The sequence below is a fragment of the Medicago sativa genome, chromosome 6, assembly GCF_051527215.1.
Source record: "Medicago sativa cultivar Bolivia chromosome 6, Bolivia_mono, whole genome shotgun sequence".
Lineage (NCBI taxonomy): Eukaryota > Viridiplantae > Streptophyta > Magnoliopsida > Fabales > Fabaceae > Medicago > Medicago sativa.
This window is the reverse complement of record NC_140754.1, coordinates 6,905,763-6,920,161: the sequence shown is the minus strand read 5'-3', so window position 1 is coordinate 6,920,161 and position 14,399 is coordinate 6,905,763. Positions and strand designations below refer to the sequence as shown.

Sequence of the window (14,399 nt, the reverse complement as noted above, 5' to 3'; positions counted from 1 at the left end):
TCGTATCTCGTATCCGAGCTTCATAGAGAAGAACAAAAAGTGTTAAAGGTCAAGTCAGTGACATTAAACATGTGATTCATGGGAGGCAGCCCATGTTTTTCATCTTTAGTTATTAAAATTTTTGTCAGTTAGCTGTTTTGTCAAGAAACTTCATTTCAAACATGTAAAATGTAATAAATAACAATTAAACACATTCTTTTAATTTTTAGCATATATGTGATAGTATCAGAGATCCATTTGATAGTAAAGATAAATAATTCAGGGATCTTGACAAAAAAAAAAAAATTCAGGGATTGATTTGTCAGTGAAACAATTTTGTAATGACTTTCAATTAAGAAAAAAAGGCCAAAAAAATTTCGAAATTTTCAATTAGTTTCATCCCTGAATACGTGACATGTGAGTTGATAATCCACATCAGCGCTTAACGTCACATGTCATCACCGTTAACAATGAGACTTTACGGAGGGACAAAATTGATCGACGTTTGCAAAATTCAGGGACGTTTTAGCTATTTTAAATAAATAATTTGAGGATGAAATTGACCAGTGCTTACAAATTGAAAGACGAAAAAGTCTATTCACTCATATTTTATTGAATTTTTGTCTTTGGAATATCCATTTGTATGGAAGTGGTGCTTTGTTGATTGGTTTCCACCATTGCTGATGTACGGATTGTTGTTGTTCTCCCGTGTCTGTTAGTGGAAGGTTTATTTGTACTAACTCTGATTTTTATACCCTCACATGATGTTTTTCATGTTAAACATTATGTATGTGTATGATATTTACAGAGTTTTTTTATCATGTACAAATTTACACATGTTAATATTTTTTAAGTTTGTTTTGTAATCTATGCATAATATTTTAATAATTTATTATTGATTTTAATAAAAAAACATGTTACTTTTAGTTCCTTTAACATGTGCAACATGTTAAACCCTAAACATATTTATATTATCATTATTAGTGTTCTAAAATCTAAAATTGATTTGGACTGATTGTCTATCCAATTAAACCCGTTAAAGAAACAATTTAAGTCTGGTTTTTTTTTCCTAACATTATGTTTATGAAACAAAACATAAGCTAACGGCTAAATACATGCATACATTTTGTTTTTTCTGTTGTGAGTGGAATTATTGAATTGTACGTGCTTGTGTGTGATGTCAGGCATGAAGTCACTGAAGGATGCACAGTAACTAGAAAGCAATCATTTGGTGAAAGAAAACTTTATTTACTTTTATATAAGATTTTATTAATTTTAATTTTGAAAATAGTTGAATACGAGGCTTTTAATTTTGCTAAAAAAATTTTTTAGCCGTCTTTGTTGAACTTATACCCGAGCTGACTCAATTTATAGATATTGAATTATTTTTTTATCGGTAAGTCAGTGGCTATAAATTCACATTTTAAAGTAAATAATGATGAATATAGGGTTTGAACCCAGACTCCTGTCTATATAATGCAAAGTTCATATTAACCGAGTTAAACTCACATGTTTAACCTTTTTATTGATTATAATTTTAAATTACTTATGCATTGCAGAAGTATAAACTTAATTATTAATTAAAAACGATTCATAACTTTTAGTCTAATTGGTAGAATATATTGGAGAGCCAAGTTGAGGGAACATTACAAAACAGAATGCTCCTGGTTGAATGAGATTGCTCCCTCGTATACCATTACATCACTTCATGAACTTGACCCCAAAGTCATCTTCATGCATTGCTTGAATTAATTTGACATAAAGTAGAAAAAAGAAATGTATTCATGCATTGTAACATACAACTCCTATCTATAAATAATAGTCATTTGATATATTTTTCACACAAAAAACACCAACACAAAGTTCAACATTATATTACATCTAAATACCCTTTTATATATTTTTTCCTCTTAGTAGCAAAGTGATCATGGCAAGCACACATAGTATTCCATCTCATACAAAAGCTTGGGTTTACTCTCAATATGGTAACATAGAAGAAATTCTGAAGTTTGATCCTAATGTCCGTACACCACACCCTAGAGAAGATCAAGTGCTCATCAAGGTTGTAGCTGCTGCCCTTAATCCTGTTGATATTAAGAGGGCTCTTGGTCATTTCAAGGACATTGACTCTCCTTTGCCAGTAAGGTTTCTATTACCATCTATGACTTAAATTTCAAGAGTATCAGTAAACCTCAATTTGCGAGTGTACCGTAGAAGTTTTCATTTATATTTTTAGTCCTGTAAAAAAAATTCTTTGTTTATAGCCGTTGCAAACATATAATGTTTTTGCTTTTGATTCTATTTGTTATCTTAATTCATATGCACCGTTAGTGTAATTAAATAATTTTTACACCGGCAATCTAATGCAATCAGGCAGATCATTAAAAGCGTCTACTTAGATCTTAATTATTTCTAAAATCACACTTATGATTGGTCGTAGTTTCTTGACGGCGTATAACACCAACAAGGTACCAAAATGAAACTCACAAACATAATGCTAAATAACATGTTTTTTTTCTTCCTCGTTTGCGTGGTGGTGTGAAGACTGTGCCAGGATATGATGTAGCTGGTGTGGTGGTTAGTGTTGGAGACCAAGTGAAGAAATTTAAGGTTGGAGATGAAGTTTATGGTGATATCAATGAGATTACTTTACACAATCCAAAAACTATTGGTACTTTGTCAGAGTATACTGTTGCTGAAGAAAAAGTACTTGCTCACAAACCATCAAATTTGAGTTTTGTTGAAGCTGCTAGTCTCCCTTTAGCAATAATTACTGCTTATCAAGGTCTTGAAAGAGTTGAATTTTCTTCTGGTAAATCTCTACTTGTTCTTGCAGGTGCTGGAGGAGTTGGATCTCTTGTTATTCAGGTTTGAATTCTTCTTTCTAAAGATACTATATACTAGGAATAAATAAGATTTTTTTTTTGTCTTAATCCCTTGTTCCCAAGAAAAGAGAACCTGGTTAAAGTCGGACTAAAAATTGTTCTAATCAGAAATATAACAGGTTTTCACAAACAATTTGTCCTTAACTAAAGATTGACCAGAAGATAAGTAGTAAATCCGTAATAAATAAGATGAACATTTTTTGTTTTAATTCTGTGTTTCCCGAGAAAAGTGACCTTGGTAATCTGTAGGTTTGACCAGAAGATAAGTAAAGTCCGACTAAAGATTGTTCCAACCAGAAACCAAACAGATTCTCCAAACAATTCGTCCTTAACTTATTCATTGCTCAATATAAGTTGGCTTTTGTAATACATAAAGTATAGAATGTAGTATTTTGTCATCTAATGGAATGCAATTATTTGTTTTGGACTATAGCTAGCCAAGCATGTTTTTGAGGCATCTAGAATTGCAGCTACTGCTAGCACAACAAAACTTGATTTTTTGAGGAAATTGGGAGCAGACTTGGCAATTGATTATACAAAGGAGAATTATGAAGAACTAACTGAAAAGTTTGATGTGGTGTATGATGCAGTAGGTAAGATATTTCTTCTAAATTTAAATCCTTATTAATATGTTGTATTATGTGTAAATTTTCATTGCAAGAAAACAATATAGTTAAAAACCTATTTAATATTTTTTATTTCAAAAATAGGTGATAGTGAGAGGGCAGTGAAGGCTGCCAATGAAGGAGGAAAAGTTGTGACAATATTACCACCTGGAACTCCACCAGCTATCCCTTTCTTACTCACTTCAGATGGAGCTGTGTTGGAGAAATTGCTCCCTTATTTGGAAAATGGCAAAGTGAAACCAATATTGGACCCTAAGAGTCCCTTTCCATTTTCTCAGGCTGTGGAAGCATTTACCTATCTTAATACTAATAGAGCTATTGGGAAAATAGTTATTCATCCCATTCCATGAGCATGAATAATCAAGCACATCAATTTCATGGCTTTGAATTTGTACTATTTTGGCTACTTGAAAGTGTATTTGTGTGTTTATGTAGTAATAAATCTCTAAGAGATATGTTTGTTATTTTTTATAATTATCCAAGAAATCGTTAATGTTTGGAAATTGGCTCAAAATTGATATTGAAGTTCTAAAAAAATCGTGGCCCGATTTTGGTTCAACAATTTAGAAATTTGATTATGGAAAAATCGTGGCATGATTTGGGAAATTGTAACATGATCTTAGATGTGCAGTACTGTCTATGATACTTTGAATTGTGTCACGAGGCAAATTGTGGCGTGACTTTTTTGTGGGTCTTAACACTATTAAAGACTTATTCTTCAATTTACGGTTAAATAATTTTTTATTTTATCAAAACTAGTTACAAACCCGTGCTTCGCACGGGGTGAATTGCCTTTTTTCGAAAAAATTTGTTATAAAGGAATAGATTATTACAGGCAAACACAAATTTCTTAATATACTTAAAAGTAAACTGATTTGAAACATAGATATTACAGGCATATAAGAATATTGCATTTGCCTTCAAATTGTTTATTTATCAGAATTTTATGGTTTTATATGATACAAAGAGTAATCTGGTATGAAGAGTAGATACTAATATAAACACAGAGTTTAGTAGATACTAATATAAACAGAGTTATTTATAAGTACAACAAAGTGGATATTTACATGCATCATATTTGAGCACAACACACTTATTGTAGTAAGTTTTGATGTCAAACTTAATATATTACACCTAACCAAAAGCAGCCATGGCTGATGCAAAATCAAAAGCCATTATGCGAAGGATATAACAATATAGACCGCAGATCAAATAACTTCGCAAGATACAATGGCATATCTTCCAAAAAATACCCAAGGATGAAACTGGTCACTTCGTTTTAATTTCTTTGCCCAACTTGGCGGAAGAAAACTGTGTCAGGTTACAATCGGTAGATGCGATACTGTTACGATATTTTTCATCAGAAGAACGCTTTGCGGGAGTGCAGCTTCCAAACTGTTTCGAATCATTATCAGCACAGACAAAGAAAGATTGCTGTTGCAATGGGAATAAGGAAAAATCATACACAAAATAATTTCTAAGTGTCATTGAAGTAATAGTTTTCATATAGTGGTGTTGCTAAGATCATCAACAATGTGAATAATTAGTATCGAACATATAGGTGTAGGATAGGTTAGCAAACTTGTATTCTTAACATGACCACAGTAGAATTTTGACAAAAGTGAATAACTGCAATTTAGAAACTTTTGTAAATATAACTTGTATCCTCTATTATTGCTAATACGCAATATCCTTTAAGAATATAATGAAAACATCAATAAAATTGCAACCAAGATGATTGATGTTATGAAAGTTGGATCTAATGTTAATTGAACAATTTCCAGATAATAAGTTGCATCTTTTTCTAAAGTGTATAATTTTCTTTGGAAGATAAAGTAAGTAATGCCAACAGTCGATGAGAAGATCCATGAGACCATGACTGATATTCGGACACATTTATGATTTGGCATAAGCATATCAGTACATCAATAGCTAAATTTCTCATCAACAATTTAGATCATTTACTTTACCCTCCAAAGTGAATAGTTCACTTCCAAGGAGTTAAATCTGTATGATTAAGATCCTCACTTACATCCTTGGATAAGAGCCGCTCTGGTCCATGGCAGTTCAACTATCAAACTGCTTACATTCTTAACGTCACTAAATAAATCACATCCATTCACAACATGAGGAGATAATATTTAAATCTCATTTGAGAGAGATATCTGCATTATGTGTGTGGCATGTCTCGAGTAAGATTACATTCAGCAAGGAAACCTATGGAAGGCAAAATTAAAATAACATTAACTTTATTTCAATAATAACATGCATATCCTTAATTTGATTGGGGTCATACTTTATTTGTATAATTTATTTCAAAAATAAAAATATTCCATTAACTAAATTGAAGTATTTATCTATCCAAAAAATAAATAAATTGAAGTATTTATGAGAATGTGAATCGCCCTAGGAGGTTGAGGGTTGAGAAAGAAAGATCAATATTACATCTGATAGAAAAGGAAGCAAAAAAGTCCCCATGAGCTTAGCTCATTTGGTATGGGATAATGCACAATATGTGCAGGGGCCGGGGTTCGAACCCCGGACACCCCACATATTCATCTTACTGCAAAATAAGATGCATAGCCACAAAAAAAAAAAAAAACAAAATATAATGGAATTGAAGTCATGTAGTTATCATAAAACAATCTCTTAATATTCATTATTAAGTGAAATGATTAAATCCTTTATATTATTTTATAGAAGTATTTCCCTTTTTCATTTCCGTTGGTGTTAAGCATGTGCACAGTGCAAAACAGGTCAAGTTTGAACCTTGAATAGTAGTAATAAATTAATACTTTAAAGATTGCAAGGCACTGCTGTCTTACCTCAACCTGTTGTTGCAGTGATTGCACATAGTTTATTATCTCATCTAGCATTACTGCTTTGCCATTTATCTAATAAGAAAAGAAACCGAAGACATCAGAAAAATTAACAAATAAAGACAAAACTAAAAGAGATAGCAAATTAAGGAATCCTGGAAATGAGTCGGTATTTTGGGTTTTAAAAACACATCAAGAAGGAGTATATGCTATATCTGCGCCAAGGCCGCAAAAATATCTTGCACATTAACAAACCTCACTCCAAAAAAAAAAAAACCAGAAATAAATATGTTGAAAATGTTGTAGGAGAATGCCACTAAACAGATTTTCCTGAATGTTGCTGGAAGAAAAAAAAATTAGCAAATAATGGTAGTGTAAACGTGAGAAATGCGTAGAGATAACATACAAATCAATGAGTGGAAGCTCAGTCAGGTATGTGACTGGTCGAATAAATATGTTATGCTGCAGGAACCTGCAATAAGTACCACATTATAGATCAAATCAACATGACCCGTAATTTAGTAAAATCTTTTCTTAGTATAAGACGGAATGAAAATCAAATAAAGGAAACAGAATGAGGGGCGTATGAAAGAAGATACTTACAATCTACCAAGGTTTATCAAGGAACCAAATGAACTTGGCAGATCTCCAGCAAAATTATTATAAGAAAGGTCCCTGATGAAAAGAATAAATCATCCTATGTGAGTTGAAAGACTAAGATCTGTAAACAATAATTGAACACCTAAACTTTGATGCCTCACTTTTTCCTGATTCAGTCTAATTTCATTATGTAGTCTAATTGGAGTGCTTCACACCAGCTGACAGAGCATTTCTTTTCTTATCCAAAACAACATCCTTTTTTGGCTTCTGAATTCTAAACTATCCCATGTATTTCCGACAAAAAATGACGATTATGTGGGCTATTCTATCTGGCTATTCTAAGGATTCTTAACACAAACACAGTTAATGAATTAACCTTCAGAATCCTATCACTTGAAAGAAGCCAACAACGTTGACACAACGAAATACATAAAAGTATGAACCACAATTGTGCTACCAGGTGTAACCATCTAGAACAATAGTGTGTGTGTGTGTGTGTGTGTGTGTGTGTGTGTGTGTGTGTGTGTGTATATCACAGTTTCTAAAGCTAAATTAAAAATCTGCATAGTAAACTAACATAAGCAAAGAGCTGCTATATTGTTTGATTCTAATTAGCAACAGTTCTTATTTTGAAAAATTGAAAAGCACATCCCTTATGCTTAATTAGGATAACAATGAAACTAATTGAATATAAGTTCTATGATTGCTCAGAAAGTGATTGAGCACACAGATTTGACAGAGGCCACTTGAATGAAATATCATCAAAGTGGAATTACTAAGACCGATGAGAGGTAGTTTTAGTCAAACTCATAATTCTTTTCAAAAAATATAAACAAAGTTGTTGTATTCTTTATAATTCATTTCATAATCAAAACCTATAATTGTTTACCTGCAGATGACATTGGGTAATATGAAGGAATGACATGGATCATGAAACTCTCATTCTGGAGCAAACTCCCTGACACGAACATATTTTAACAAATCTTTCTCATAACCTGCCAAGTGAAAGACACAACCAGAACTATCACTTGGTTCACCAAGAAGAAATATAGGAGACCAACAGCCAATAAATATAAATCCTTCACTCAGACTACTAAGGCAATGCATGCAAGCTAGGTTTGATTCTGATAATAAAAATTGTGCTTACCTGACCAGTAAGAAGAGGAGTATCGGCTGCAAGTTTTGATGCAACAGGCCTCGGTGTACGTACAGGCCAACTCTGAAAATTGGTACACCATGTATATTAAGTTATAATGAAGGATAAGGAAGACCAATACTTCAATCAAGCAACTAAAAAAGGGGTGGCCATAAACCTGAGGCATGGTGAACTTCTTTTTGACACCTTGAAACTCAAGTTCCAACACAATGCAAAACTTTCCTCTCTTACCATGCTCAAGGCCACCAAGAAAAGCCACAATTTTTTTCATTAAAACGGGAAATATCTAAAGAAAATGATTAACAAAGTAAGATATATTGACATTTGAAGTATGAGAAAAATATAAAAAGTTACTTTACAAAAAGAAAGAAAGTGGCTCAAGAGTGTTAGCACAAGCACTAAACCTTTCAATGAGAACTGTTATTACTCAAAAAAAGTTGATGTCATGGCTGAAAAAGCATCTGCTTCAAGTCTTCCCACAACAGAGAGGTAATCGTTTTTTCCCTTTAATATTTTCTACAAATCCAAAAGTATAACTTAGACCTGAACATGTGATATAATAAATTCGTGAAGGATAATTGACAGTTAACCTTAAAAATTTCATAAGCAAAGAGCTGGATGACTCTATAAGTTATGGCCCTAATACGTAGCGATGCAAACCTATGGTACGTTACCCTTCAAGTAACCTCGAATGCCTTCTTCATTCCCTATCATTGTTATTGCCTGCATATCTTTTTTGACAAAATATATATGTAATGTTTTGACAAATCATCAGATCCAAATCCATCTAATATGGGCAATAAATATCGAGTCAGATAGAAAGTTTCCAGCATGAGTTCAAATTTCCTGTACACTTCAATCAACCAGTCAATAAGAATTGATCTCATCTTAGCATTTATATCTGGCTGTGAAACCATGTAATCATGCACACGAACATCATCCTGTGTCATTCATCAAAGTCAAAATATTAGAGAATGTTAAAAAAGTAGAGATATATATAGAGAAGAAACACAAAACAAAGCATAGAACATTACTTCAGAGAGTTTGTAATACTTGTAGATGTCATCAATATACTCAGTTGCAGTCAATTCATTATCCTTATAAGATGAATCAATGTTCTCAACCAAATCCTTGGGCACAACTCTACAAGCAGTCTGTGTTTGACAAATTATGTCCATTCTTATTATTAGTCTACATTGCTGCTGAGCATGTTCCACCCTTGCTGCAGGAACAATGTTCTACAACAACAAAAAGAGTTCCATCAAAACAAATTTAGTGATACAATGTATTAAGGAAACACAACCTTTGAAAATGGAACAAAGTAAACATGATAACAGCAACAACAAATGTACCTTGTTCTTCTCGGTTGCGGCTTGAGCAAGAGCCTCTAACTGAGCCCTGCAACAACAATAAAAACAAATAAAATCAGGCAAATTATAAAGATATACAACATGTGGTAATGATTTAATTTCAATTGTAAAGTTATGGAATCAGCACCTTGTGAGGCATTTGGTGACATTAGCATTAGCACCAAGATCTGCCGGGTTGATCACAAGATTTTGGATATCTTGAAGTACCTTTCTGTTTCTTCCTTCAACCCCCATATTCCTTTTCTTATTCTCACCTAATTCCATTAACAAAAAGCATAAATCAGACATTATTTCACTGATCAAAAATTATAAATCACACCATAGCAGAAAAATGTACAACAAAGGTACCACCCGTGGATTCACTAAACATTTTCCAGATTATTACATAAACCCTAATACTTAACTAAACCACCCTCAGATTTCATTTCAAAATCTATGAAAATTTGATAGACCCATATACACAGAACAAATTAATCACAAAAAATTCAACGTGAGATGGAACTATACTTGTATACAATTCTTTATACAATTCTTGTATAAGGAACTATACTGTATTTGTGTAATAACCAGAAAATCAAATAAGCTCAAACTCTTATAGTTTTTGGATTCAGTGCACGAAAAAAATTATGATACCTGTAAATGGCTTTTAAGATGTTCCAAAGTGAGTCCTGGAATCTCCATCACCCTCATCAAACGCTTTGGTGTTGCCTCTGCCACATATGCATAGTATGAAAAATACATTAAAAATTTAGATTCATCAACCAAATTCATTAAAAATCAATCAAACTTTCAAGTCTACACAAAGAAAACTTATCATCAACAAACCCAGGAAATCACTAATTTAAACCTGACCAACATACACATAAAACTTATCACCTGTTCAGCCCACAAATAAAAAACTTTTCATATCATAAATTGGTAACACAAAGTAATTTATAGCTGAAAAATTGATTTATTATATGCTTACATAGAAAAAAGTAATTTACCTTCAATTATGATTCTGCTAGCAGAAACTTTTACCCTTGCCAATTCCCACTCTAGTGTCCTCTCTCCTCCTGAAAATTTATGCTAAAACCATGTTACTGTATAGATAAACCAGTAGATACAAAAGTCATGCAAAAGTTAGTCCAAAATGCAAGTGGTCATAACATTATTAGCATATGCCTACTTGCAACTCAGAAATCTGTCACTGGATAACACCTCTTTTCTTTTTCACTGTGCATTTCAACATTTCTTTATCAAGACAATCTATTGAAATAAACAATTACAACATCAATATTTTGAGCCTACAATTTTTACATTCAATTTAAATATAAATTTACATAGAACATACCTTATGGGATGAAATTATCATAGATTAAAATCTAGAAGTGTCCTGGAAAAAAAATCAGTAAACAACTTAAAAACTAAAACTAATTAACTGAAAATAAATTAAAAAAATTGTAGCTAAACCTGTTTTTGATCAAAGATTAACAACAATTAAAATCAACAACTATCTTCTCCAGCCCTCTTCATACCTACACAATCAAAATCACAAGATCAAATAAAAAACATCAATTAAATCAACATAATTAACAATTTCATTAACAATAACAAAAACACAGAAACCCAATTAAACAAAACTCACCATAAATCAGAATTGAGTGTGTGAAATAACAAAAACACAAAAACCCAATCAAACAAAACTCACCATAAATCAGAATTCAGTGGGTGAAATGAAGAATTAGAACTTGTTAGATCATTAGATTAGGCTGAAGATTACAAAATCATATTTGCATGTGTGAAATTTGATGGAAAGGAGAGAAGAGAAGTGAGGCCGTGTTTGAGAAGAGAGAAGGAGAAGAACACGTTTTTGTTTTTTTAGAGAGAGAAGGGAAAGAAATCTGTTTTGTAGTGAGAGAAAGTTGGTGGAGAAATGAGAGAAAGAAGGAAATTTAGCATATATATGGGAACACTCACCCAATTACTAAATGACGAAAATACCCCTTCTGAGGGCAAAATTGTAAAATCAACGGACATTTATTTTCTTATTTAGTTTAGTAGATGACCTATTTTGTATCCAATTCATCTATCGGATTCCCTAGTCATCAAAGGAGTAGTAATCCCTTGCTATATGTCAAATAATCACTTGTTAAACTAAAAATTTTAAGGCATTGTTTGGTACTCCATTATGAATTGGCTGAGAATTTGATGGTGCCCATACGTTTAGGAAAGATATTCACACTTGCTTTCAAATGATTTAGATGGCGTTCATTTGGATTGTTTGAAAGGAGCAGAATCTCTGAATTTTTCAAAATAAGGAGTCATATATCGTTCAGATTGTTTACATGGTGAAATTTCATTCATGACTGCCGTTTAAGGTGTTTATGCTTAGTTTGGCTTTTGATTTCCATACTTGGTGGAGCAAGACATCTTTGTCTCTTTGTATTGGTTATTCCACCGAGTAACGCCTTTTGTTGGCTTTTATCTTCTTTGCACGGTGTTTATTTTCCATTGTACTTTGACACTTTGCTTTGTTTCCTTGGTAGGAACACCTTGTATTTAGATTGATCTAATCCGTTTTTTTTTTAATATTATACTCCTTTTGACTTCTCAAAAAAGAGTCTCCGTATAATTCAGTGAGCATTTCAAAGCTCCAACACAAATATACCAACATTAGCAAGTGCAATATTTTTTCTTAAGAGAATATATTAACATCAAACGCGACGATTGCTGATGGGATAAACTCTCCACAATGGAATGAGGAGGATGGAATATATGACAATGAAAAAAGATTGGACAGAGAAGGTCATTTTGGTAAAATAAAAAATTGTTTGACAAGGTTAAATGAAGTTAACAAAAATTATAAATTTGGATCAAAATATATAATTTTGCATTTTTGAAGAGAGAATTGTGTATGTTTTGAAACAAGAGAAAAGGAGGTGTTGTAATATCATTATCTTTGAAGAAAGGGAGAATAATTTACACAAACTTAAAACATGATTCAGTGTAAAGTTCGACTTTGCTTATCCATTTATTAGAGTTATAAACATACAACTTAAATTAGTAATTTAGTGGATCTCATAAGTGGATCCTACGAAACTATCACATCAGTCTATCTCTCTTATAAATAACTATAAATGAAGTAAAGTAAATGAAACAAAACCATCAACGCGCAATATCCGTCTACACAATATATAATTAAAAAACATTATAAAACCTTGTTTCTCCATTCATTTACAATCTTGAAATTTTACGAACATATATACTAACTAGTCTTTACCATTTGAAAGTCCAATCTTTTCATGAAAATTTATAGTACAAATCAAGAGTTTGGATAACCTGCTCTGCTTTTTATAATCACCTGGAAATGATTTATGACTTGGAAAAACAACGTGAAGGAGAACACGCTGAGAAACTTGAGAGAAACAGAAGAAAGGTCTTTGGGTTCTGGAGTAGTAGTTTTCTAACGTTCTTTGGTGAAAGATTTAATTGTTCTATCTCTCGTGATTTTTTATTTTTTAGTCAAATAGTTTAGTAGTTAGAAATTTAACTTTATAAGAGAATAAATAAGCGTTCGAGGTTGGATTATGCAATGTCCCTCACATGAAGTTTTTTCACGTTACACATTTTGTATATGTCACCACCTTACTTCTTCTTGTGGGTGGGGTGATTGAGGGTCAATTTTGACCCCAAAATCACCCCTCAAAATTGTTTTTCCTTCTTCTTTAGTCTTTTTTCGTTAAACCAGAAGAAATGATAGACATCAAGGGGAAACAACGACATTCCAACTAGGTTTGTACCTCGAAGAACCCCCATCCTATGCCTCTAAACTCAAAAATATTATTAAGAAAAGGGGAGAAAAATATTTACAAGAGGGGGGCTAGATCAAAACCCTCAAAGAAAAAGAAATAATAAAAAAGGAAACAGAAAGCAAACAGCCGCCTAAGGAAATGTGTAGCTAGGCTTACCACAACGGTCCAAATAAAACTCCGCCTGCAGGTCAGGAAGTAAAACCGATACCAAACCGCACCATGGATCGAGTGACCCTATTAGCTAACTTAACAGCACAACAATTACCTTCGCGTAAAATATGAAAGGAAATAGCTTGAATTCCAAGTGTACAGGCATTTTGCCAATGGTTTGTAAGCAATACCGGCACATTAGAGGTTCAACCAAATTTTTTTTTCGTGTCCGAGTTACCAAAACCGCGGACATTCCAATACCAAACAATCATTGATCAATCGGAGAGGGCTCACCCCTAGAGTGGGTTCTGTACGGCGGCTTACCAATATTCCTTCTTCTTTAGTTAAATAAGTGATTTCCATGTATTCTTAGTCTTCTTTTGTTTGTTTTTGTGATTTCGTCGTCTTTCCTCGACCTCGTTTTTCTTGGTTTCCCGTATTTGTACGACGCTTTTTTGATTTCCCGTCTTAATGCGGTGTTTATTTGATTCAAGTTGAAATATTAGCTTTGAGCATTTCAAATCTAATCAATGACTTTGACGTCGTGAACATTGCAAATTCAAAGACATGAGTATTTCAGAAACTTGAATATAGTTATATTTGTAGGCATATGTATTCTTCCGTTTTATGCTATTAACATTGATGTTGTGAGTTCGTTCGCATATTCATCATTTTTGTTTTTAACGACTTTGAATTTATATCGTATTGATGTACTTTATCAATTTGAACGAATAAATATCGTTTATTTTTTGTCAATTTATATGTCAACATTTATTTTATCTTTATTATTGATTACAGATGATTGTCTATTTAATTACATGTATGTAAAGAAATATATTCCGCGTTATAGAAACAAGAGTTAAATATGTTTTTGGTACTGATAAAATTTGGAACTTCTAAGTTTAGTCCTTATTTAATTTTAATAGCTTTTTTAGTCTCTACAAAACCAATTTACATGTAATTTTAGTCCCTACTAAAACAAAGTTTGTTTAATTAATCCTTAAACACTTAAATTTTTGA

General features: G+C 32.3%; 2 protein-coding genes across 46 annotated transcripts; one reads left to right on the top strand and one right to left on the bottom strand.

Annotated features, from left to right (window-relative positions):
- The first annotated feature begins 1,819 nt into the window (after positions 1-1,819).
- LOC146912430 (2-methylene-furan-3-one reductase-like) lies at positions 1,820-4,170 on the top strand. Its single transcript, XM_085720512.1, has 4 exons — positions 1,820-2,119; positions 2,524-2,847; positions 3,298-3,457; positions 3,575-4,170. Exons 1-4 carry the CDS (start codon positions 1,907-1,909, stop codon positions 3,838-3,840), a joined length of 963 nt encoding a protein of 320 aa, XP_085576638.1. The 5' UTR covers positions 1,820-1,906; the 3' UTR covers positions 3,841-4,170.
- Positions 4,171-4,464: 294 nt separating this feature from the next.
- LOC146912429 (G2/mitotic-specific cyclin S13-6-like) lies at positions 4,465-11,352 on the bottom strand. Of its 45 annotated transcripts, none has more exons than XM_085720520.1 (19): positions 11,126-11,352; positions 10,888-10,952; positions 10,769-10,810; positions 10,585-10,683; positions 10,422-10,490; positions 10,069-10,145; positions 9,563-9,689; positions 9,418-9,463; positions 9,100-9,303; positions 8,656-9,006; positions 8,470-8,581; positions 8,223-8,351; positions 8,057-8,128; positions 7,799-7,904; positions 6,913-6,984; positions 6,716-6,781; positions 6,316-6,384; positions 5,523-5,707; positions 4,465-4,924 (listed from the first exon to the last, which is right to left on the bottom strand). In XM_085720520.1, exons 7-10 carry the CDS (start codon positions 9,667-9,669, stop codon positions 8,782-8,784), a joined length of 582 nt encoding a protein of 193 aa, XP_085576646.1. In that variant the 5' UTR covers positions 9,670-9,689; positions 10,069-10,145; positions 10,422-10,490; positions 10,585-10,683; positions 10,769-10,810; positions 10,888-10,952; positions 11,126-11,352; the 3' UTR covers positions 4,465-4,924; positions 5,523-5,707; positions 6,316-6,384; positions 6,716-6,781; positions 6,913-6,984; positions 7,799-7,904; positions 8,057-8,128; positions 8,223-8,351; positions 8,470-8,581; positions 8,656-8,781. The 45 variants fall into 45 exon arrangements, with proteins under 45 accessions (XP_085576646.1, XP_085576649.1, XP_085576666.1 ...); XM_085720523.1 differs by having other exon boundaries at positions 4,465-4,885; XM_085720540.1 differs by having other exon boundaries at positions 5,523-5,655.
- Positions 11,353-14,399: the final 3,047 nt, after the last annotated feature.

Bases quoted from the DNA above. Each gene is read 5' to 3' on its own strand.
- LOC146912430 (XM_085720512.1), top strand. From the start codon at position 1,907: ATGGCAAGCACACATAGTATTCCATCTCATACAAAAGCTTGGGTTTAC. The intron at 2,120-2,523 runs GTAAGGTTTCTA...GGTGGTGTGAAG, and splicing joins ACATTGACTCTCCTTTGCCA to ACTGTGCCAGGATATGATGT. The intron at 3,458-3,574 runs GTAAGATATTTC...TTTCAAAAATAG, and splicing joins TGTGGTGTATGATGCAGTAG to GTGATAGTGAGAGGGCAGTG.
- LOC146912429 (XM_085720520.1), bottom strand. From the start codon at position 9,669: ATGGGGGTTGAAGGAAGAAACAGAAAGGTACTTCAAGATATCCAAAAT. The intron at 9,464-9,562 runs GTGCTGATTCCA...TTGTTGTTGCAG, and splicing joins GTCACCAAATGCCTCACAAG to GGCTCAGTTAGAGGCTCTTG. The intron at 9,007-9,099 runs GTAATGTTCTAT...TGAATGACACAG, and splicing joins AGTATTACAAACTCTCTGAA to GATGATGTTCGTGTGCATGA.